Below are 26,257 nucleotides of genomic sequence, written 5' to 3' on the forward strand. Positions count from 1 at the left end.
AAGAGGCAGGCTCCCTTCCGTCCTGGGATGTTCCATTTAGGTTCCGTGGGCAGCGGCCCCCTTCGTCATCCTCCTCGTTGAGGTTGTAGAGAGCCTTGTCGTCAGGTTGCGAGCCATTCCGGTCTGTGTCGAGGCCAGGGTGGTACTCGGGGTGGGGGGCTTGCGAGGCATTAGTTAGGGGTCGTATGACCGCCGTCTGACTCTGGCCGACTGCTTGCCTCCTCACATGCACAGACAGTCTGTGGAACACACTCGACCCCCTCCCCTGGGGCCGGGCACCTGATTCAGACCATGACACAGACTTTCCATTAGGACTATGAACGAGACAGAGACCCAACGTTATTCCCATGGGGATGCGGCCAAAGAGCAACACAGACACACAGAACAACATGACAACATCATCAGTACATTGTCATGACATCTCAAAACATCATTCCTTAAATCATCTCTGAAATCATCTCTAAGGGTTAGTCATCTGCAGATCATTATTATTTAAAAACTGCATTCAAAAGAACTGGGTTAGAACATGCTCATCACTAGCTTCATAATGACTGGTTCAGATAGCATTATGAATGTCAGATGGCTGATTGTCTGCCATCTCTTCCCTGCACCACTCTGTTTGCGCTGTGCATCATGCAGAAATGAACACAGGCCTTCATGGAATTCCCCTCAACAGTTTCAGATCCCTGTGGCGCTCCCTGTCCAGGTTTAGTGCTGTGCACACAACAAGCAGCAGTCAGCGGTGTAATAGAGTTAAGCAGAACAGGCAAGGGACAGAGAAGCCTCAGAGCTGAAAGCTGCACTTCTGTTAGAGTAAGCAGGGCACAGACTGAAGGAGTAACGTTCCTAATAACTGGGTTAATTTTTTTTCTCAGTGAAGAAGACGGAGGACGGGGTGGGGGTGGGGGTTTGAGAAGTGGGTTAATATCGGGGAGGGGGACTGTGCGAGCGGGTGGTTTGATGAAAATTAGGTTTCGGAGGAGAGCTCAGGACAGACAGAGGACAGCTATGCGGTGCCTGGCGCTAACAAAACGCTACATACATACTCCAGTTTGCAGCAGGGAGAAAGACATGGCAGAGCTAACATCAGAGAGAAGACTGAAATACACACACATGCTAGAGAGAATACTAGCAAAGCTACCTACGTGATCCAACGTGTTGATATGCTACTTAGAAAAATCTTAGTTATTTTCAGTGGGGCAGTTTTCATGTATTAAGCTTAGCCTAGCCTAGCCTTGGACCAGCGGAATCTCCATAGAAACACACATTTAGACTAAGACAGTGGTCATCAAATCTTCTCCTGGAGAACTACCCTCTTGCAGGTTTCACCACCAACCAAATATTAAACCCTTGATCTAGCTATTCAAGCATGCTCTAAGACAGTAATTAGCTGGATCAGATATGGTGGATTAGGTTAGGGCAGCGGTTCCCGACCCTGGTCTTGGAGTTCTCCCTGCCCTGCATATTTTGTGTTTTCTCTGCCCCCAACACACCTGATTCAATTAATCAGCTCGTGAATGACCCCAGAGCTGAAATGGGTATATTACAGCCCAAAAACAGTAAAATGTGCTAGATTGGGGTACTGCAGTACCAGGATTGGGAACCTGCAAGAAGGTAGTTCTCCAGGAGAGGGTTTGAAAAGGAAGACTAAGCTATATAGGGCGGTAGATGTCCAGAGCAGAATTGGTGACCACCAGACTAGGGGTGGGCAATATGATGATATTTATTGTTATTGTGATAAACTATGTCACATTTTGTCACAATAAGTTTTTTTCTGTGCATTTCAGAATATACTATGTATATCTTCAGTGCATAAATGACACTGACCAACAGCAGGTTCATTATAAAGAGAGCATATGTAGAAATGGTTAATTGGATTTAGTGCAATGCAGTATGTAAAACATTGAATAAAAATCATTTTATAGTCATTTCAGTCAATATTTTTTTAAACCTGGCACCCCTGGTTGCCTTTTTGTGTGTTCTTAACTTACTGAACCTCAGAGAATTGTGAAGCATATTGGGTATTCTGAAGATGTCCTGAAGTATTGTGATATTATATTTTTGACATATCGCCCACCTCTACAATAGACTAGGACTAGGCTTAATCTGTGACAAGAACACTGGCCCATTATGCTTCATAGCTGTTTGTGCATTTAAATTTAGAAAGTAAGTAATGTGTTTGTTTTTGTTTCAATGCACAGTAACTCAGTCTTGTGATAGGCTGCATAACTCACTTGGTGCTGCTGGTGGCGTTGTTGTTCTTCTTCCTGCGGAACATATTGAGGAAGCTGTTGCTCTGGCAGGCCGCAGCAGCCGCCTTGCCATCACCCACGTGCATGCGCACCACGTCCGATGTCGTGAAGGCGCTGCGCACATTGCGCTCTGGCTTGGCTATGATGATGTACATCTTGGGCGTGAACATGCAGCCTAGGGCCACGGTTACACTCAGGCTGACAGAGAAGGAGGTGGTGATGATCTTGTAGTTGGAGCCGAAGTAGATGGGCACGAAGGCCAGCCAGATGATGCAAGTGGTGTACATGGTGAAGGCGATGTACTTGGCCTCGTTGAAGTTGGCTGGCACATTGCGCGTCTTGAAGGCGTAGTAGGTGCAGCTCATGATGAGCAAACCGTTGTAGCCCAGTGGTGCCACCATGCCTAGGTTACTGGTGTTACAAATGAGGTAGACCTCACGGATGCTGGGGTAACTCTTGATGGGCTCGGGAGGTTCCAGCACAATCAGCGTGATCTCCAGGGTCAGCTGCAGACTGATGAGGATGAAGGCAATGACCACCTGCGCCCAGGCACTCATGAAACGTGGCTTGCGCGTGCAGATTTTCTTTTTGCTGCCGGCAAGGATGCGGGCGATGCGATTAGTTTTGGTGACCAGGGCCGAGTAACACATGGCTGATGAGAGGCCCACCAGGAGGCGCTGCAGGTAGCAGGAGATCACTGTGGGTCGGGCGATGAGGGTGAAAGGGCAGATGTAGCCCAGGAAGATGCCCGCCAAGATGATGTAGCAGAGTTCACGGCTTGATGACTTGACCACAGGAGTGTCCCGGTACTGGATGAAGACAAAGGTGACAAACAGTGTCACTAGGATGCCGAGACAGGAAAAGACAACAGCAACGATGGACTCCACACTGCTCCACTCCAGGTATTTAAGAGGAAGAGGCTGACATCCTGTGAAAGACAGAAAGAGAGAGAGAGAGAGAGAGAGATGTTCACATTGCAAGTCTTTTGCTTAATTCCAGCATTTTTCTTAGATCTGATCTTTTGCCTTCAAGATTCACATTTGTGTGAGTAAATGACCCATATCTGTCATTATTTTTCTCCTCTGCCCTGAAAGGACCCGCATGTAAATAAATAACGTCACACGCATGACCCACACGCGTCATGATCAAAAACAAACGTCATATTTGCAATTTAACATTGCAGTAATGTTAAAATAAATTACGTAGTAGCACAAACCTTCATCACAAGCAAGGCAACTGACTCATTTCCACAAATATTGAGCAAATCAGCTGTTTTACCATCCCTACATGGATTGATTTTTATAGATTTATGTATACATATGTTATGTATTATATTATTTTATTATTATTTAGATAGAATATTTGATTTGAAAAGATGAGATTTTTGTGTTTATACACCTATGAAAACATAAGATCTGTTTCCCATTAAGGAAAAACAAAATTACATGTGCTTCCCTTTAATCCTGTAAAGTAAACATAATCTATGAGGGAAAATAAATTAAGGGAAAGAATAACCAGAGAAAGGGAATATCTGCGAATGAGAAGATAAATGTGTATGCATGCGCGCAACAATGTGCAAGAGAGCTCATTGAAATGATAAAGATTTATGAGCATAAGCAATTCATGATTTAGTTTTATGGAGAGCCATACTGTCAAATCATACAGCGGCTCATCTGGCAACAGCGCATCCTCCTCACCGTTCTCAATCTTTTTCCCCCTTCTCCACACTTTCATTGTCCTCTGCGTACCTCTGCGCTGACCTTTTTCCCTCTGCCTTTCTTCCTTCCCCTATCTCACTGTAACAGAGGCCTCTGTATCTCAGATCGCTCTGTCTCACAGGTAATCAGAATTCCCCAGCTCGCTCGCCGTAACTGTTGTGCCTGGCACATGGCTGCTGGGTACTAATGGGATTCCAAACTCACAGTTGCCCACTTCTCTCCACACCACTGCACCGAGCTGTCAAAACAACACACGGCTCAGAGGAGAGAAAGAGCGAGTGAGAGAGAGAGAGAGAGAGAAAGAAAGAGAGCTGAGGAGGGAGAGAAGGAAGAGGGTAAGAAAGGGAGAGCTGCACCCATAGAGAGGGTGGACGGTGGACGATGTAGAGCCAGATAACTGGAGTGTGTCTCCAATTATGGATTAAAGTCATATTTTTCAGGTCGCCTGATGTGTGTTTGAATGAAGAGCTGGACAAAAATCGGCAGACAGGTTGACTGACAAATGCATGGATGGTTAGTCAACCCAACGATTAGTCAACAAATTAAAATGGTATTCAGCGCTTTGTTTACTTAAAAATATCACTCTATAACGCTCTGCAAAGCTCATATGATGCACACAGTCATCCTAACAGACTGCATTACATTAGAAGCATTGAGGGCGATATGCAGAAATGGATCATGGTCTTATGAGGCCCCTGAGCACAAAAGTCTTTGGAGGCCCCTTACTCTGAAACAGTAATATGTTTAATAAAATAACACTTTAAGCAGTGCTGGAAATTTTTGTTTTTTACTTACTTTTTGCCTTACTTATATGTGATATTGTGTGTACATCATAACAGTTTCAGCTTTTTGTGTAACATTTGAAAATTTTTTTTCCTGGAATGCAAACTGAGTCATGGAAGAGTAAACACAAACATCAGTATCGCATCCCATTTGAATAAAAAAAAGTGCCATGAGTCATTAATAGCATAAGACTTGTGGGGCCTAACAACAGATAACATTTTTTCATTTGTTTTATTAATTTAGTCATTTGTATGTGTTCAAGAGCTATTCGTTCATCTAATTTTTACATTTGCTGTGGATTGTCCTAAGTACTTGAGCCTTGTGGACTAAGGCCCCGAGGGGCAGTCAGAGGCAATGCCCCATTAGCCCTCCCAGTAATCCATCCTAGATGATATGGCTTCTGTTGTTTCATTGTACCATAAAAAAAGAAATTGCTTGTCACCCAGACAAACTTTGAACGATGGCAGGGGAAAAAGCAGAAGAACCAAAGAAGGCAAGACCCAGAATTTCCAGCATGTGAGAGTAGAGATGCCATTTCACAGTAGCACAGTGTGATGCATTAATGGTTGAAATGAATGCACCCATGTTACAAAACATCTGCATAGTCACTTAATAAAAACATGGACAAAGACAGATGAAATGATCCAGTCTCTTACCTGCTAGGTCATTATCGGGCCACCAACCCAGATCACAGGCCTTGCAGGTGAACTCATCCTGCACATACTCATTATCTTTACAGGTAGTGCAGATCCAGCAGCAGCTCACCTCCCCTTTCCGGATCACCTACAGCCGGGAGTCAGAGGTCATGGCCTTTTAAAACACTCATAAGCCAGTGAAAAGCTAACACAATAAAAACAAGCCTCTCTTACAGAGGGATCATGGGTTAAATGGGTCAACTGGTCAGTTCTATCTTGTTTCACTTGAGGTTGAAATATATTTAATGCCTTTGCCTGACAGAGGTGTAATATCTCTTTCTTTCTATGTACTCATATCTTTATTTCTAACATATATTACTGTAAAGCAATAGTTTCAAAAAAAGTGAGGGAAAAATCACATACAGTTGGTCAGCATAGGCATGTTTGGTAACCATTTTTATAGATAACATAGTACATTTTGGGCTGGTCTCCCAGCCCCAGATTAGGCCATGCCTAGAATAAATGAGTTTTTGATAGTGAAACACCAATGACATTGCCCACAACTAGACCTAATCCATATACACCCAACTAGCACACACATTTTAGATTTGTCCTGTTGAGATTACCTAATAACTTGATGCAATTTAAGGGAAATGTGTGATGATTTAGACATGTGGTTTACACAATGTATGCTTGATGGCTGAGAGTTTCCATTACATGTTTGTTACATTGGTCTCAGCTCCTGTGCAAAACTAAAAAATAAACCAGAGACACCAAACATGTCTTGGTGGATTGACTACATTTGTGGTGGTGGTGGTGGTGGGATTGTGTAAATGTGTAAATTAAATTTTTTTCCAAACTATCACTTTGAATACTGCTGTGCCAACATCTAATGCTAATCTTTGCAATATTTCTCAAAGGATATTTTTCAAATAAAAGCTATGAGGACCAGTAAAATGCCCCATAGCGTCAGAATTTCCATGCTTTCCTGACAAAGTGGAGATGAAATGTCTGTACAAAGCGATCAAAACAGAGCACACACAAAAGGTACCTTGATCTGGCCCTTGGAGCAGGGCTCACTACAGACGGAGCGCACCATCTCACTGCGATTGGTCATGAGCTTGTAATCATCAATGCTCAGGAGACCCTCATGCCATGAGCCCACATTGATGTAGTCATAGCGACCCAGCTCCTCCACATACTGCAGATTCATAATGTCATACCTGAAGGAGAAAGAGAGAGAGGAAATGATTGAGAGAGACGGTTAGTCCAGGAGAGAGAAAGACAGCCACACTAAGGCCAAGTGTTGTCAACGCTCTAGGGCTTGCAAGTGGCCAGGTTCACATGCTCCATGTTCACTCAACACCTCGAGTTCAGACAAAGTGTCCTCACTCTGCATTGGCCGTCTGGGACTTGAACCTGCGACCTACAAGAGCTGTTAGTGCCCTCACCCATAATGCTCATACCCTTTTAAAGAAAGCAAGCAAGACGGACCCCAGGGGCAGGTGTTTACACATACACACACACATGTATACATCCATACGCATTATAGCAATAGCGAAGGTGGCAGTAGTGTAGCTCCAACTTGTCATCTTCCATGAGTGTGAAGTCACACTGACAGGAGTTGACCGTGTCTAGCAATGGAAACGGCTGGAGCTGCACCCTCAGACAAGCAATCTGTTCCACTCCAAACCCATTACACTCGGTTATGCACCTGTTTGTGTGTGAGGTAATGTTGATTCAAAATCAGCTATCCTAAGTGTGATGTGTATAGGCCTACCATGTGTTGTATACTCTTTTAAGTTGATGGTAGCTGTTTTCGTAGCAGACATACACACCAGTGACAAATTAAAGGAAAAACCTGAATAAATGAGTAGAGAAATACCTAAGTGTATGTACTGCATGATACAATTAAGCAATTACCATCCTACTATGCTCTGTGGCATAAAACCACTGGGCAGGCCCAGTAGTTGTCGATTTTAAATCAAGATGACAAGTACAAAAGACGTAAGTGACTTTGAAAAAGGGTTCATTGATGAGGCATGGAGAGAGCTTCAGTCACAAAGACTGGCTCAGCTGGCTAGAGTTTCAGCAAGAAGTGACTGTGCTTATATCTGTGGAAAAGAAAGCAGTAAAGAGGGCTGGAAATTGTGTTTGAAAGCACTCATTCAAAGACTGTGATGCTCATGCATTAGTGCAATATGAAAAAAGTGATATGACCAGGCTTCACCATATTCTTGACAAGTGGGTCAGTGCATTTGTGGTGTACACGAGAACAGTACAAGTACGCTACAAATGCACTCGCCCATTTAATGCTTGCCCCTTACAGTGTGGTGGTCCTGTGTCTCTATTATGCTGGGAGGGGGAGCATTTTGCTGCATGGTTTGGGTCCATCTGAATGCGCTTGTTGCAAATCAGTGCAAATTTTTCTGTTCAGCTTTATCCTATGAAACATTTCTGTCCTAATGGGAGTGGTCTCATCTAAGATGACTGTGTCCCCCATCCATAGGGCATTGCTGTATACATGCTTTACCCCTGCTATTGTTGTACAAACCTCACTTAGTCTCTGTTCTCACCTGCCAGGAGAGTCTCCATTCTCATCGAAGTACACCTCCTCTCCAGAGACACCAGTGAAGGAGGTCTTGAGCAGATAGTCCAGGAGCTTGCTGCCGTCAATAGGGTCCATGGCCTCACACAGGCCCTCATGGTTTGGACACATATCCCGGTGCATGTCATGGAGGCCATGAGCCATGGCGTAGATGGCATTGATCACAAAGCCCATTTTACTATCCTGGACATAGTTATCCTTCAAGCTTTCATTTCCTATTGGGAAAGCAGTCTTAATCAGTGAGGCTCAAAACATGGTTTGTTATTAGACAACATGCCTGTGTATCCTTTTGTTTTTTAATTTTGTGTTATTATATTTATTTTTTCATTTCATTTTTAAAATTCAATTTTAGATTTGTATGTTTTTTTATCTTAGCTGCAAAAACTGGACTACTCCAAATGGCTGTAAATAAAAAACTGACCTGCTGATCACTGCTTACACTTTTTCCTTAGTATGCTAAAACATTTGCACACATGAAATTAATAGTGTCCAGTGGCTTTGGTTGGTTTAACTGCAAGATCTCAATAATAATTACATTTTCCATAGTGTAAGGTACAAAGTGTGACATTCAGTACTGTGAAAAAGTCAGTGACCCTCATTTCTTTTTATTTATTTTCAGTCAATTTGGCTGTTAAGTAGTATGTTCTTCATTTTTCAGCTTTAGGAAAAAGCAGAAAACATATATATATATAAAACAGAAAATGACACAGAGGCTTCAACAACTAAATATAATATCATTGTTTTAGTATTTACTCTGTCCCCACATTGCCTTTATTACAGTTTGCATTCTTTTTAGGAGACTTGCTTTCAGTTTTGCTCTGTTAGAGCTCCTGTGTCCCCCCCAAACCCTCCTCTGATTGGTCAACCGCAAGAGCAGTTCCTCCTCTACATGTTCCACCTCTGTCATGCAGGACAGACCCTTCTCTCCTGAGCAGCTGTAGACACCGGTTGGCTATTTTTCCAACAGCGTCAGTTATGCCATATCAGTTTCAGCCAGAGCCCAATCCTGAAAGTCAGGTCAGCTTCTTCTCGACATGGCTACAAAACTGAACAAACTCTTCCCAGCATCTAGTAGTTGCTGTGTGTTGTATTAGGTTATGCCATGTTGCCGCTAGGTAGGAATTAAGGATTGTGTTGCGAGGTTGCGTCATCTTGTAACAAAGGAAAAGAGCTGGAATTCCAACAAGATGTTTCGGGCAGCTAAGGAAAGTGGTTTCTGTGTGAGAGAGTTACTCCCTCTGGCGTGTACTTTGAGCTTTGTCACTTTGCAAACCGTTTACACGCACAAAAAGCTATATAACACACTAAAGGAAAGGGAAGATCTCCTTATAGGTCTTCTTTAAAATTGGAATAACTTATAATAGCCATTTTGACTATATATCAAATTCACAAAAAAGTGGCGTCTGACTTTTTCACAGTACTGGTTATTCGCTTATTCGGAGTTATTCGCTCTGGAATCATGTGTAAATGGACAGTGTATCCTAAAAGCCTGAGAAAATTTAAGCAGCAACCAGCCACTGGACACTTATAATGGACATTAGATATAAGCAGTTGACAGCCAGCCTGCAAAAAGCCATACAGCATTGCTTGTGGGCCTCACAGCCATCCAAAGCTATAGACTTCTTGAATGAATAACAGCTCCTCACATAAGATGCTAGCATATAAATTCTTAATGGAACAAGGCTAAAAGTGCTCCTACAATGCTGCATTTGTTTATTTCATTTACTGAAAGAAGTGAAAAAACAGCTGAATAGTGAAGTGTTCTGCCCTTGAGTTCCTTCGGTGAAGAAATCAGTCATAACACACATACACACACACTAACTGAACAATCACGCACATGCAGACTGGCAGCTGTGAGGGGGACCTCCACGCACGCTGTGAGCACCGTGGTCATCTTCACACATTCGCACACACACACACACGCTGTGAGAGGGGCTTTTTTTCTCCATGTGCACCAGGCTTCTCTTGTGCTTTCAGTGCAAGAGTCCAATCCGCAAGCAGTACAGAGGAGTTGGACTGATATCTTCCATTGGCAGGCCTCTGCTGTGCCCATTACTGAATGACTTTGCTTGTCTTTTAAGCTAAATAGGAGTCTGTTACAGATGCCGCTTGCCAAAAGAAAGGAGTTTTATGATCAATGCTAGGCTGATGCCTTTCCAAGCGAACAAGCAAGGCAATGTGTGAACATAAATTGCAGTGTATGAGCAATGTAGATGACAAAGTGCTAATATAATCAGTAAAAGCTCCTCAGTCAACACCGACTGTTAGATTTTGGACTGCATTGTTCAATTATCAGGCTTCAGCCTTAATAAATTCATTTGCATTTGTATCAATTCTTTGTCACTCCTACTGCTTTCTCACAAAGTTAACAACACAAGTCGCATGTTCTACTGTCCGTCACAGCTGAAAACAGCTCTGCCAACCAAAAAGAGCCAAATATTCAACAGCAATCCAACTCCTCGCACCAGCTCTTGCCATAGTGAGGTGCTTCCTCAGTGCTGTTATAAGTGCATGGATCACAGCATCACCAAAACATTCTCCAAACTTACCACCAGCCACATCTTTCAGAGGGAGAGAACAATAACAATAGAAGACGTAGAGCATTTAGCAGTGTGGCTGTTTGATTACACTGTATCTAATCTGCAGTAGTTTCACTATACAACTCTGTGCCACTGTATGCATTTAGAAATCTGTTTACTTCTATCCAAGCACAAAGCATGACAAACAGTAAAATCTGCCTTTGACTATAACAGGAGCAACATTCAATGCTTTTCAGGCACTATCCCAAATCATTGTGAATGATAGGAAATGTCATGCTTGTGCGCAGAGACAGCAGTCGATGAGGACAGGAGTAGGAAAGCATGGGGAATGGGGAGAGGTAAGGGACACAGCTTAATTTACCTATGTCACCTTTTGAACCAGCCGAGACACGGTCATTTCGTGAAGAAATGGGGGGAAAATACATACACAGTTACCACATACAATAATCTCTAAATAGCCATCATGCATGTGACATTAGGATTACCTAAGTGTTCTCACACTCCAGTACTTGAGGACCCCAGCACTGCATAGTTTAGTTTAGGGGTGTAATCAGGCCCAGATCTTGAAATTGGTTAAGGGCCAGAGCCACTAGGGGGAACTTGCAGCGGAAAAATTACTAGCTGCACAGCGGAAAAAAAACTAAATAATTTGTAATTGTGTAACAGGCATTCTCCACATCTTTCCTTTATTTTCTCCTCCAATTACTGCTTAGCAAATGTTACATTATCCCATTACCTTGGTCAAGCTTTTTGAATGTGCTTTGAATTTGAAACTCCTGATATTCGAAAGCGAGACCTGGTATTTTGAGTAAATCTAAAATGTCAGCCACCTGAGTTAAGTTTTATAGAATGTGCTGTAGACAGTTCTATATAAAACCTTTTTGAAAAGCGTTCTCTAAAGAAAGCGTTCTTCTGTTGTTACAATCTTGACATCGTAACAATAGAAGAACACTTTTTGGTGCTATATAGAACCCTTTTTAAAAAGGATCTATATAGAACCATCTATAGCACATTCTCCATCAATCTGAAGAACAATTTCACGATGCAAAGAACCCTTTAATCATGCAAAGGGTTCTTTTAGTGTTCATGGTTCTATATAGAACCATTTTCTTTTCATAAAGAACTCTTGAAGAAGCATCTTTTTCAAGTGTGTAGGTTGTGTGCAAGGCCTTTAGTGACATTTGTAATGGAGGGGGAGGTTAGTGGCTGCAATCCTACATGGATTAAAATCATGACATCATAGGTGTCGACCTCTAGAAACAGAAATCCTTATATTGACAGCTTCCAAACTGTATATATTCACTGATACACATATAGTACACTGTCAGAAAGAATGTATCTAACAATGAACGTAAGGTCCAGCTGTGTATCTTACATGCATTTAAAAGGTACATTACATTCACTGTCTCATGCACTGTAAGGTGCATATTTGTACCTTTTATAGCATTAAACATTAATTTTTGGCAGCAAAAGCAAAAAGTCCAGTTTAGATTTCTTAACTGTTATATATTTATACTTCATACAGAATCCGAAATGTTATTTTTACTTTACTAGAAAGTAATAGCTAAACAGTTTCTTAAGTACAGTTAAATAACAATCACAGTGTTTGCAGTCTGAGAATGAGAGTCGTGTTCTATGATGTGCTAACAGAGCAAATATTCTCTGAATTGTAGTATAATCTGCAAGGTGAAATGCAGGAACAAACATGTCTTTGCTAATGCTTCTTTGTGTCTTGATCACTGAGGTGTGTTTAAGTATGGGACACTCTGACACCTCTAATGACGCTCTGATTATTACGGCATGACACGACTGATGCTCTGATGTCTTGGATCATTACTCACATGTGTCAATATCTTTTTGCTTTGTCTGTGTACAGAATGACAAAATTTCCAGCCAGAGCCTGAGCTCATCACCAGATTTCAAACTGTAGGTTAAGACCCACTGGTGGGCTGCAATGTGGCAATGTCGTAAGATAGCTGAATCAAGGCATTTTTTATTAATTTATCATGGTATGCTGTTGTGTTTGTTGATTTAAAGAACAGTATATTAAGAAAAAAAAAATTATGTTTATGTGCTATATCACCTCATCAAATATTTGGAGGGTCTTAGGACAAACACTACCTCTGTGGGTCCTTACATGAAAAAGTTTCAGAACCCCTGATTTGGACACGACAGAATTACTAAAAATAATTGTCCAAAGTTAAATGGTGGAAAATTGTATTACAGCAAATTTCACCTATCCCAGCCTTATATGACCACATACCTCAAAAACTGTGAAAAAAACATATTTTATATGGGTAAACAATATGAGTTGACACCTATGTGACACACAAAAAGCAGCTTTTTTAGCATAGCTGTTTTGTGCTATCAGCTCCTTGTTTGCGTGGTAATAGTAGTATATTAACTTTCTGCTTTTACACATTACAGTGACAACCAGATCGATACACTTCGATCGTAATCAGTCTTTTTATGCACACCAGCTGCGCTAAACGCATGTCAAACGCAAGCCCATATAGAGATACAGTCAAATCAAACCAGCTTTATTTTAAATATTAATTTACTAAGATGTGATGATCTTGTCAACCTAATACCTTCCAAGCAGCTCCTGTGCTGTACTAACGGTGTGTGGAGGCTATTGATATGAACGGCTCAAGGTTTAAAATTGCTATAAAACTATTTAAATTAGAAAGTAGAAAAGAAAAGCACCTAAAATGCTTACGCAATGGAAATGAGTTGAAGGCAGTCTGGATTACACTTGAGCTTTACATATGCTACTTTTTTGTGGCACTATTGTCATATCTAGTGTGAATTTGGTGTGAAACCCCCTAAAACAGTTGATGTTTTCAGTGTTTCCCCAAGGAAAACACCAAACAGTACAGTGCTAAGGCCCTGCAGCACTAGAGTTTGAGAATCCAGTTTGACTGTCCTTTTCTATTTGAACATGTTAGCCAGCTAGTTCGAGCCTATTTATTAAAGTCATTCACATCCACGCACAATACTGCTATCTTAATGGGAGTCTTACATGTATTTGAATGTTTAAAGTGATAATTAGTAAAAAAAAATCTATATTTTTGCCAAGAAACCTTTTACTCCACCAATTAATATACACACACCATATCATAAGAGGATGTCATACAGCATCAGAAACCACTTTGGCCAGTATTCTGAGATCAAATCGACATCCTTTCATGCAAGTGTGTGATGATTATGCATGCAGTTAGCATGTCGGTTGGCTAATTGGTGGTCATAAGCTCTTAATTAAAAAATTCACCAAATGAATGAAAGACTGGTAAGACTGGTGATAGAGAATTAAAAATCTTCAGTGTGTATCATTGCAGGTATGAGAGCAACATAATTATTCATATTTAGTCACTGTGTTGTGCACTTTGCTTTGTTTGTTTACCTGTGCAGATTTTTTGGTAGTTCGGGTTCTCCTGAGGGTGTCCCGGTATTCGGCACTGGAAGCGGTACTGCCAGAACTCGGAGAACCATGGGTTCCTGGTGTTGGTGTCCAAGCGCAGCTTTAGAAAATATTCATTAAATGACTTCACTTCCTCTGTCTGCAGCTTCATAGTGATCCCTCCATCTGCTTCCTGCTCATATCCCTCCACCACCTCATCACGATCTGCCCATCCATCACTAAGAGAGAGCGAGAGAGAGAGGGGGAAAGATTAAACTCCAGTGTCTGTTTGTGCTGCACTGAAAGTCAACATGAAATCAGAACTGACTTCTTTTTATCTTGGCCCTGGTAATATTAAGAATAATTAAACATACTCTATAATTAGAAAGACTAAATTCTTGTTTTCTTGTAATCTTTGATCAAAGTGTAGAGACATGGCAGTGTTAAAAACATCTTTTAAATACATTACTGTGCAGCAGTATGGAGAGGAAAAATATGGTATTATATTTTGGTATATTTTGATATATTTGGTATATTTTATTTGGATAGCCCACTGTAAATGCTTTGGAGATGCTTATCTTGCATTTGACCTACATTCTACTAATTATCTATTAAATTTACCTATAATTTAACCTTAAACCTAAACCCCGATCTAACTCTAACCCTAACCCTAACCTCACCCTAAAATCTAAACCTAACCTTTACTCTCTGGTCCTAAGCCTAACCCTGGTACTAATTCTAAACATAACCCTAACACTGTCTTTTAACACATAGGTAATCAAAACATAGATTACAGATACTCCACCGGAGGCTATCCAACTAAAGTGAGACCAAAAATAGTAACCAATAAAATCACATTTCACCCGCCCCTCTCACCGCCCCCAATTATCATCGAGAAAACAGTGACCCTCCCTAATAATTTTGGAAATTTGGTCCAAAAGTCTGAAACCACATTGAAAATCTGGTGTTTATGTATTTAAACCTTGAAATAGACAACAGAAAGTTTTAGAAGCTTAAAAAATTAAAACAAAGACAGGTTATGACAATTAAAATGTAGAAGAAATATTCGAAATTCTATGCTATTTGTAGGTCACTCTTCAAATTGAAACAAATTTGTGAAATTGACCATGTTAACGCCTTTGTACAAAAGTTTTTTTTAGTCTTTTTCTTTCCATTGAAACGTGTGTTCAGTTGGCTCTCAGATGGATTTGATCTACTGATCAGAAGCTTTTGCGAACTTCAGGAGTCCATGCCAGCTTGAGTGCACTCTGTCATTAACGCAAAAGGGGGACATTTTCAAAGACATTTTGAAATCCAGGTAAACATTTAAATATTCAATTCTTCACTCAAATTATGTCAACAATCAATATAATTTGTAATGAAAAACATTTTATTAAATGTGAAAGGAATGCAAAATAGAAGCATTTTCACCAGTGATCTCAGACGTTTGCATCCGACTGCACATCATGGTACAGAAGGAAAATATGTTTTGATTTCCCATTCTTGTTGGCTTTAAGTTCTTGCCTGGCTGCAAGTATATAATAGACACTGGCAGCAGTACAAGGATGGAAATAACACTCTTGCTAGTGACACTTTATTTCAGTTTACCCACCACATATAACTTTCTTGCCTATCAATTATAAGCCACTTGTTCTGCCTGCTTTATCACTTAAACTGCATGGTAAAGGCCTTTTGTGAGTGGAGGCAGGAGAAAGAGAATACATAAGTACTTTTTTGCACACAGCATGTTTGCAGTGACTCAATTGTTTGAAGAGTTTCTTTCTCCATGCATAAGTATGTGTGCATGTGTGTGCGTGCGTGTGTTTATAATCATAATGTAAGCCAAGCTGTTTGTTTTGACAAGGACACTCAAATACTGTATAATACCAATGCTTGAAAAAAGAGGAATCCCACAGACTTTTCAAAATTTCAATGGTTGAGATATAAACAAAGTCATTCAGAGTGGGTTGATGTGAAGTGGTTCACAGTAGTGAAACTTACTGATTGAGATTTCTTTACAGTGGAAGTAATAGGAACCAGAGGTCACAATGCCTGCGCAAATTTCTATATTATTTTACATATTATTTACTATCCAAAATAACCAGTGAACCTGCTTGTTTCTTCTGATATGTTGATAATAGTAAAATGGCGGTAAATCTGAAAAAAAAGGAAGTTGTCTTTGGGGACTAAGTTGTCATGGAGCACCCAGCATGTACCTCTCCGCCATGAATTTCAAAAATACGTTTTAGGCGAAACCTCACCTCAAAACTGTCATAGAACAATGTGTCAGGCTTCAGGCAACTTATTCATAACCATGTCACAATAAAACATTTCTGCGAGATTGCTTTAAGAGACTCTAAGTGCATCAAATGTCTGATACCCCATCACCATTGTTTTGATTCTGCCTGATTAACTAGGGGGCATATGTTAGCTTATTTTCATTTTTGAGTTCTTTTTTTTCACATTATCTGCTCCACTTGACCATTTGTCAGAAATTACTTTAACAGAATTACCAATATACTCAGCAATCTGAAAGGCATCATTTTAACTGAGCTTTTTTAGATGCTTTTATGCATCATGCTCGTCTATTACTTTATCTGTTTGAGATGACTATTGTAAAGTATATGCTTTCTTGGCTTCCTTGTACATCTGATCGCGTCCATGTTTCTGGGACTTTCCCTCTAACCACTGCTTTAAATGAGATACATGTGAGCCACATCATTCACTCTCACTTACGCAGACACACATACAAAGAGCACACTCATGACATTACACAAACTGAAATGGCCTTAAGTCCCCTGTTTCTATGGATGGCTGTTTTAAGTCTCTCTCCTTCCTGCAGCATGCCTCACAAAATCACTTCCAACGGCTTTAACCTAAAACACATGCCCCAAAACCAGCACGGCTCTCCATGACGGAGCATAAAATGGCAGAGATTAGAAGAAGTGCGCCTCGTCAGAGTGTTTCATTACCCCAATGAATAATGGATGAAGAGAGGGCCCAGGTAGAGCTTTGCTGGCAAAGCCGCGCATGAAGTATACAGCCGTGGCGCCGTAGTAGCACTGAGACAGAGCTGAGAGGTGGGTTTAAAGCAGATCAGAGGAGTCAGACCTGCTGGAGCCCAGATTCACACAAGTGGTAGTTCAGTTGAAAATCGGATTTTGTAGTCAATCAGTCAAGACATGGTTGATGTCCAAAGTTTGCTTCTTTAGTTTTGCACTGGAGCTATCAAGCTAAAGGAGCTAACAAATTAGCACCATGTCAAATTAGCACTATGCAAACTGCATGGCTAAATCATCATACACTTGCCTCAGACTGTGTTTATAAATAGACTTGTCTATATGACTTCAGAGACTGTTTGGACGATGCTAATTGGTGAGGCATGAGCTTCCATTACCTGTTAGCTATGTTAGCCTAAAAAAGCTAACTTTGGCTATCTTAGCTGACTGACCACATTCTGGGTAATGAGGAAAACTCTATACATTTGATTTTTATCTTTATATCTATATAACATCTTTACATTAAAGTATGTGAGGTCAGCATTTTTCTAGGTTGTATAATTACATTCATTATGCTAATTGCAGCCCTCGAACCAACATGGTGAGCTATAAACAATGCAAAGGGCAAGGATTCACAATAACGCACGAGTGCAAACAGGGCGTGCTTGTTGTAATTAGGCTGGAGTATAATTCTATTATTGAGGATGAGTTAGCAAAATAAGGATTCACTGAGTGAGGCAAAAGTACTGTTTTCAATTTCAGAATCACATTCAGGTGTGCCCTGAAGGCAGGAGTCTAAAAGTGAAAAGTCTTGGCTCATATTAGTACTTATTAGTGCTGATATAAATCAACTACTGACATCATCAAGGTCTATATCGTCACTGGTGTTCACTGAAAAATGTGTTTTTTACCTTATTTAAATGTATTCCACATAAATAAAACACATTACATCAACCAAAAAAACCCTTTACTTTTAATGTGCTTGATGTAATGTGATTTTCTTTTGCCATTTCTATACTGTTAATTATTGTCAGGATCTAAATATTTCACACTTAATTTTTACAGTAAGATACTGTATTCATCATTTTACCATTTATAATCATAAGATATTGTCTGTAATAACACCAAATTACTGTGAGGCTAAGGTTGAGCTGTACCACTTAACATTATGGGATATGACAGAAACTTAGGAGTTACAAAGGTGTGCTTTTCTTTCTGACAACTCAGGTTTGAGTGTTTCAAAGACCTTTAAAAACACCATTTATTTATTTGTTTGTTTGTTTGTTTGGTTGGTTGTGGACAAAAAGTGTTATTGTTTCTTGACATTGCCAGATTAACCACGTTTTTGGTCATGTTTGTACAAGTTAAAATGTCTGTAAAATGTGTATTTGCCTTTTATACTTTTATACTTTGTGATACTGTGCATATATGATGCAAAAAATGGGGAATAAATATATTCATTGATATTGTTTTTAAAATTAACATAGTTATTGGTCTGGTAAAAATGTAAATTTAAAAGTTAAAATTTTCTAGTAAATTGACAGTAAATTAATGAATACTGAGCTGCATTACTTTTACAGTCATTATGTAAAAATACAGACGATAACTATATTTTACTTACAGATTGTTACTTTAAGTGTACAGCAGAATTCAGCTACATTACAGTAATACTGTGGTCCAGGTGACTGTGAAGTCACAGTATACAATTACTAATTTACTGTTATTTGCTGTTAATATGGCACAGAAAATTGCAGTGAAAGTAATGCAACTAGAAGCCAGTAATTTACTGTAATTTTACAGTTTTTTTTACAGTGATATTGGTACATTCATCCTGAAATGTCCACACAATGTAAAGCACAGCTGCCCTTCTTAAATGGTGCACAAAATTAAAATCTAAAACTAGTTTTAAGGGTTTGTTTATTATAGTGGTCATTATTTAGACATGTTTTTCACATTGATATTGCAGTACTCCACTGTTTTCATTCTCTCCCCCTTTCTTCCTCCTCCTCTTCTTCCTCACCTTCCCTCATTCTCCCCTCATGACACACTCTTCCCCTGGCCCTCCTCTCCTCCCCTCTCTCTTCTCCTTTCTTCCAGCTCTCTCCTGCTCTCCTGATCCGAAGCATTGTGCCTATGTGCAGGGTGCAGTTGGACGTGGCCTGCTCCTCTCTGCAGGCTTAGGCTGAGGGCCATTAAAGCTTATCCAGAGGCCTTTACTAATTCATGGTGCTCCAGTTAGCAGCAGCCTGGCTCTGCCTTCCACAAGCTGCCTCTATCATGCCTGCTCTCTCTCTCTCTCTCTCTCTCTCTCTCTCTGTCTCTCTCTCTCTCTCTCTGTCTCTCTCTCTCTCTCTCTCTCTCATTTGCTCCCTCACTGTGCTCCAGCTTTCATCTGTCTATCTCCAACCCAGGCCCTCCATCACTTGTGCATTGCAAGCCTTTCTGCATGTGTCTCTTCTCTTTTATCTACCAATCCATACACCTGTCTGTCCATCCATCCATCCATTTGTAGATGCATCCATTCAACCATCCACCCTCCATCCACCCAGTTCCCATGAGGACATAACCAATGCAAGCAAACATTGATTGTTAAGCATGATGAGGCTTTTACAGTAGCTTTTAAACTCAACCCTTTTAAACTGCTTAACCCTTAAAGCGAATTCCACTGATATTTCAGCATAATTAAATAGTTACAATGTAAACAAAGTCATTCAGAGTGATTTGATTTAAAATGTGCCATTCTAGAGAGACTTACTAAGTCAGAATTATTCACAGTGGTGGTGATAGGAACCAAATATCTGAATGCCTCTAAAAAGGTTACTTTGTTTTATGATAATTCTGAGATATCCATTAGGTTGGGATATTGTTTTAAAATACATTTATAGTGCAGAAGTATATGCAGGGCGTTGTAAAGTAAAACAGTATTTATTTAGAACTATTTTGCTGTTATCATATTACATATAAAAACTCAGAAGATATTATTGTAGGTTCACTGCTCACTTTAGATGGTAAATACAATGGCTATATTGGCATAGCAGATATTGCAGCATCTGGTTCCTATGACCACCACTTTGAAGAAAATCTGTGTTGAATTTGAAAATCTGTGGTAAGTTTCTCTACAATGCACAATTTTACATCAGACCGCTCTGAATAACGTTGTTTACAAAGCAATGAAAGAATTACGTAAAAATTTTGAAAAATTGCTGGAATTATCATTTAAATCTATTCACTTTGCTGTAATATTTAAGTGTAATTAAAATAAAATGGAATCACAATGTTGATTATAATCTTAATTATGTAATGCATTGCACTTACATTCAGTTATTGTGTAGTAACAAGTTCGAAGGGGGAACTTCCAACTTTTTTATTTGTTTGTAATTTCAAGGTAAAGAAATGACAATAAATGACAAAAATACAAAGGATGGCTTTTCGTTTTGCAAAACAAGACCATGTGCACAGCAATAACTTTTCTTTAAATCTTTTACTTACACACACAAAAATGGTATCAAATGAAGATTTAGAATCCTCATTTTTGACTTTCTCTGCTAGTTTCTGCTAGTTTAAGCTAAAATTAAGAAATAATTCATACAAAAATTCACTGTGCTTTTGATATTGCTGGTGATGATAACAACATCTATACTTTAACTTGTATCACAGGACAAGTGTAAGACATAAGAATAAGCTGGAATGCCTGTAGGCTCTGTTCACTGTAATGTAGCTGCGCTGTCAGTCACTAAAGCCCAGGCTGTTAGTGTTGGCAATCACACCAACAAACCAGCATCTAACAGCCTCGAGACACACATACAAACACACATACTCAAGCACCACACCATGACCACACTGAGACACAAATAAAGTTCAGTTCAATTAAGTGAAGTTATATTAAACTGATATTTCTCCACAGTAGCCGCTTCAAAATCAGAGATGGGAATTTCTCCAAAAGGCCTATGAGATTGTAATAGAAGTGTAAAAATGAATAAATAAAATAAATCTCCTTCTTCTCCTTTCTCTCTCACTCTCTGACAAGTTCTTTACACCATTGGGGTTAAGAACCTTCCACCCACACATCCACATAATTCTCTCCCCCACCTCTTTCTGTTTCTCTCTCTTTGTTTCTCTCTCTCTCTCTCTCTCTCTCTCTCTCTCTCTCTCTCTCTCACTCTCTCTCTCTCTCTTTCTCTCCCTCACTGCCCTCACGACTAATATATCCTCTAATGTATTCAAAATGGAGGGCTAATGAAAGAAAGATGTTCTGGAAAGTGAGCCCAGCCTCCCCAGAGCCTTGTAGAGGTCTTTTCAAACGCGTTCGCCCATCATAACTCTCGCGAAAAAGAAAAAAAACTAAGAAACGGAAGTGTGAGCGGGAGCGGAACGCTATCACGCTGCGTGCCCCCGAGCTTCTGCGAAAACTCCATCCTGCAAAAGCACCTCAGGACAAACTGAGAGAGAACTCCAAAAAAAACACCTTTGAGAAGAGGTGACCCAGTTGAGCAAAAGCAGCGGCCATCTCCAGCGCTGCCAAGCCTCAAAAGACACCAAAAAAGGACGCTGCCAGGCCAGAATAAATCTGAAGCAGGATTTGGCAAAGTGTTAGGAGACTTAGAAAGGCGCAGGCGGGAGTAGATTCTAGAGCTGGAAGTGAGCCCAGGGATCTAATCTTTTAGCTAAACACATATAGACACAATCAGACTCTTCGTTAAGAGAGCGACTCATGAAGCATTTAAAGCAGCGTCTGATCTTTGCCTATTGGATGGAGCTGCGATATCTGCTGCAGATCCATGCCCTCCCCAAAGATGGGTAGAATAAAAAACTGATGCAGAGCTGGAAAAAAAACAGTGCAGTGAAACATGAAGATGCTGAAAAAATCCTTATGGAATTTGCATAGCAGAATTCAGCAATTTAGGCCACATTCCGGTACAATTAATCATAATTGGCTGCTGCCTGGAGGTCAGAGGTCAAAAGAATCAGGTGAGTCACCTGGAGCAGGTGTGCGAAATCTGCTATCCACTATTATATAACAGACAGATAGATGCTATAAAGTTCTGGCCCAGCTAATCTATTCAGGGCCAAAGCACACATTTGTGTGCACACTCACACACTCACAACTGTATTCCTATCTTTTTGGGTGTGAAGTGTGTACACTGCGTAAAAGTCAGAGATCACCTTTCATTTTTTTCAATTTCCAGTCAAAATGGCTGTTAAGTACAGCTTATTCCTTTTTCAGTATCAGGAAAATCAGGGAAATTACACAGAAGACACTAATCTGTTCAGTATTTTGTGTGTCCATCCTTTACCTTTATTATGGCTTCTGGATACTTGCTTTTAGTCTCTCAAAGAAATCTACAGAGATATTTTACCACACCTCTAAGGTCTAGTCTTAGAAGCTGGTTGCAATGACAAATTTAGACTCAGTCATCCAGAGAACCTTTCTCCACATCTCATTTGTTCAATTATGGTGCATTTTTTTTTTTCTATTTCCTTTTCTCAATAATGGCTGCTTGACAGCTACACACAGCTACAGACTTATAGGCCTCTTTTCCACTGTCAAGTCAAATGGTTACCAGGGCTGTAGTTGCCGTTCTACGCTGGTCTGGACTCGTAGGACCAGTTACGGTGTCGCTGCAGGTTTTCACTCCAACAAAGCAGGAGCTCACATGATCAGTTCTTAGAAGACTGGCTAATTTTTCTTGAGTAAAGTCTTGTGAAAAATAATTTGCACTTACTGACCATTTTACTGGAAGGGTGGTCTCTGACTTTAGCACAGTGTGGTGTACCTAAACCCAAACCTAACCTTAAAGGAATGCTCCAGCGTTTTCCAACCTCATCTATATGCCACATCTTTAGCATACAGTTGATTACCAAGTACAATTATTTTCCATGTACTTAAAACCAAAAACCTGTTGACTCAAAATACATTGGCTTCTACTATCTCTGAAGTATTATTTTGAATTTCAAAACTGGACAGGAAGTCTTCTGGTTTTTGAGATGAAAGCTGCATTTTCGGTGAAGTATTCTTTTTTTCATAGCAATTAGTAGAATGCCCCTCAATGCTGAGAATTTTACATCTTCTCCCTAGAAAGACAAACACATACATACATGCACCCTACTGCTGCCATCACTCAGTCCACCTCATTGAACACTAACTGCGACAGTGATAAGACCTCAATTTTGCCCGGCAAGCAAACGCATCTCAAAAACAACAGGAAAATGACGGCTGATTATGCAAATACATTTTCGCAATATTCGCTCAAAATGAGTTGAGCTGAGAGGCACCACGCTGCTAATTACAGACGGAGGCTCTCGTGGCCGTCTTTCATTTTTTAATGGGAAAAGTTTAGAACGAGAAATAGGGACCAGGAAGAATGTGGGCAAATCAAAAATGGTACATTTCTCATAAAGTACTATCTACGCTGAGGACTGATTTGAATTGAGGTGAGCATGTGGAGTGAGATGAAAACATCATATGAAAATACATTTTGGATTAGAAAGACTTAATCAGTGGTGGCTTTGAATGACAGTAAGTTATGATTAAGTAGATTTGGGAGGAACTTGTACTTTATATTCTCTTGATCATCTTTGCTTTATGGGAGTGAAATTTTGTTGTCATTTTCTTATTAATTCTCTGTCTTTTTTATGCCATTCATGTGGAAAGGATTTGCTTTGTGGAACAAGAACTGCTTCTCCTTTTATATTTTGTATTTGTTAATACAATCTATGATTGTGTTACACTTCATTTTGAAAAATTGTTTCAAACATATATATATATATATATATATATATATATATATATATACATATATACACTCACTATTTTATCAGAAACCCATGACTTGTACTTCCTCACTGTCCATTTGTAAGCTCCATAAACTGCTAGGTTGAGAGTGGTCCACTCAACAAGGTTCCAACGTGTCAATGATGCAATGCACTACTCTTATAATGTACTAAAAGCTATTTGACTGCACTCCCTCGTGGAGAATGTTCAGCCTGCTAAACATGAGTGAGTGAGTGCGCAAGTGAGTTACTAACTAGCTTAATGAGATGCCTCATGTCTATGGGTAATGCAACTGTGCATGGCAACAGAAGGGCTACCGTCTGTAACAGTCTGCACATCAGGTCCCCCCAACATAGGTGCGTCTTTTAAAGAGTATACGAGTATGAGCGGTGAGAGTGTAAACATAATTTGTACTGATTGTACGGACTGAGCACATCTTGAAGACTTTATTTTCCAGCTTGCATACATGCTGTTCATAAATGTGTAAACATTTAATCTACACATAAATATGAACCAACACAGTTTCATTTTTTGGGCATGGGGTTAAAGTATTACCAACTGTGGTAAAGTTAGGCTTAAATTAGACATAACATAGAGGAGCCACAGCACTCTATAGTCTACAAACATCCAATTACACCAATCAAATAACAGAATCTGTAAAAACACATTCTGAATTTCCAAATGCTGAAATACTAAAGTTTAACAAAACTTCAGAATGTCTTCACAAACAGTGGCTTTTTTCTTTCCATTGTGTCAATATTTAGCAAAAACTCCAATATGGATAAATCTGATGATAATTTAAAAAAAAGAAAGAACTATATATAACTCTTACGGCATAAGCCAACAAATGATTATGGCACTGCAACAAAGTTGTAGTTTGGTGCTTCTTTCTTTTTGTCATTATTGACTATAACTAAATGAAATAACAATCTATTTTGGACTTAATTAATGTTTTAAACTGTAGTCAACAGCTATACAACAACTGAGATCTGACAGCTCTTTTACAACTCAGCTATTTACTTTTTTCCAATGTGCCCCCTGTGCCCCATCAAATTTTAGAAATTAACATAATTAAAGTATAAGGTAATTTAAAGCAAAATAATTTTAGTCTAAAGTGGAAGTCTGACCATTGCCCTTAGTAAAGAACCACTTTTTAAGGGTGTAGAAGAACCACTTTTTCCTAAAGAACCTTTCAATGGGTAGTTTATTAGAGAACTTTTGTTTGTTGAAAGAGCTTTTTTAATGAGATGTGTAGTTTTCAACGTTTAAAAAACCTACATGTACTATTTGTTCAAGCCAAGAACAATTTAGGGACCTTCTCTCATCATCATATATCACTGTGAACAATTAAATGTGAGTTGGTTACTGATATTTGGTTCCATACCTTTCCTATTAGTGTTTTAAAGTGTTTAAATATCTTGTGAAAAAAAAATCAAAAAGACAAGACAGTGTTTATTACCGCTAAGACTGCGAGACCTTGTAAAAACAACAGGAGCTTGCAGTCATTTTATTATAGTCAATCATAGCCACAGCTTTTAAACAATGGTGGAAGTAAAAAAACACTTATCAAGCATGAGATTAAACTATTAATTAAAAATCAGGGCATTGTGCAGGAGTGGTGCTTCAGCAAGACGTGAAGAGACAGCTTTCATTAAACATTGAAGAGAGAGCTGTCCCAGAACTGATGTTAAAAGTAACGCTAGGATACAGGGGAGCTGTGAAGCCAGGAAGTTAGGCATTTCACTCTAGAGAGTGACAGGGCTTATCTGTTTTTCGGAAAATAAATGCCTGATCGTGTACTTAGTCGGCGGAGGAAAAATGCTCAGATCAGCTTTGCTGTTGTACCTGATCAGATTAGAAATGCTGTCAACATGTGGTGATTAGCTATAATTACTGTCTCTGTACACAAACATGGTTCAAATCTGAAACGAACAGACTTTGAATGAGCTTGCTTTTTAGACGTAAGAAGAAAGATCAGATACGTCTGTGCATGGAGAGATATCAAATCTACAGTCTGTGAAAGCAAAGCTGAATGGACATCCAGACTACTGGTGTAAAGCATATACCTGACCCCTTTTACTAAACAACTATGTTTCCCAAGGACCTGTAGAGCTTCAACAGTTTATAGGAAAAAACATCTGTATATTAAAGTAGAAATCCAGCCTATAACGCACACACACACACACACACACACACACACACACACACACACACACACACACATACATTTTCCAAACTGCTTATCCTTCTGGGTCACGGCGGGTGCTGGAGCCTATCCCAGCTGTCACTGTTCGGAAGGCAGGATACACCCTGGACCGGTCGCCAGCCCATCACAGGGCAGACAGACAGACAGACATATACACCCACAATCACACACACATTCACACCTAAGGGGAATTTAGTGTGTCCAGTTGGACTGACCGCATGTCTTTGGACTGTGGGAGGAAACCCACACGGACACAGGGAGAGCATGCAAACTCCACACAGAAAGGACCCTGGTCACCCGTCCAGGAATCGAACCCAGGCCCTTCTTGCTATAAGCCTATAACT

The 26,257-nt window shown here is 39.9% G+C and overlaps 1 protein-coding gene across 1 annotated transcript in view; it reads right to left on the bottom strand.

Moving 5' to 3' along the window:
* The window catches only part of grm1a (glutamate receptor, metabotropic 1a), a 40,665-nt gene continuing 14,408 nt past the window's right edge, over positions 1-26,257 (bottom strand). The window contains exons 3-8 of the mRNA XM_036582306.1: positions 13,940-14,175; positions 7,965-8,211; positions 6,440-6,611; positions 5,410-5,536; positions 2,235-3,180; positions 1-279 (exon numbers count right to left, since the gene is read on the bottom strand). Coding sequence (XP_036438199.1) covers positions 171-279; positions 2,235-3,180; positions 5,410-5,536; positions 6,440-6,611; positions 7,965-8,211; positions 13,940-14,175 — 1,837 coding nt within the window. The 3' untranslated portion in view covers positions 1-170. The remainder of the gene's footprint in view (positions 280-2,234; positions 3,181-5,409; positions 5,537-6,439; positions 6,612-7,964; positions 8,212-13,939; positions 14,176-26,257) is intronic.

Source organism: Colossoma macropomum, unplaced genomic scaffold (genome assembly GCF_904425465.1).
Source record: "Colossoma macropomum unplaced genomic scaffold, Colossoma_macropomum, whole genome shotgun sequence".
NCBI lineage: Eukaryota > Metazoa > Chordata > Actinopteri > Characiformes > Serrasalmidae > Colossoma > Colossoma macropomum.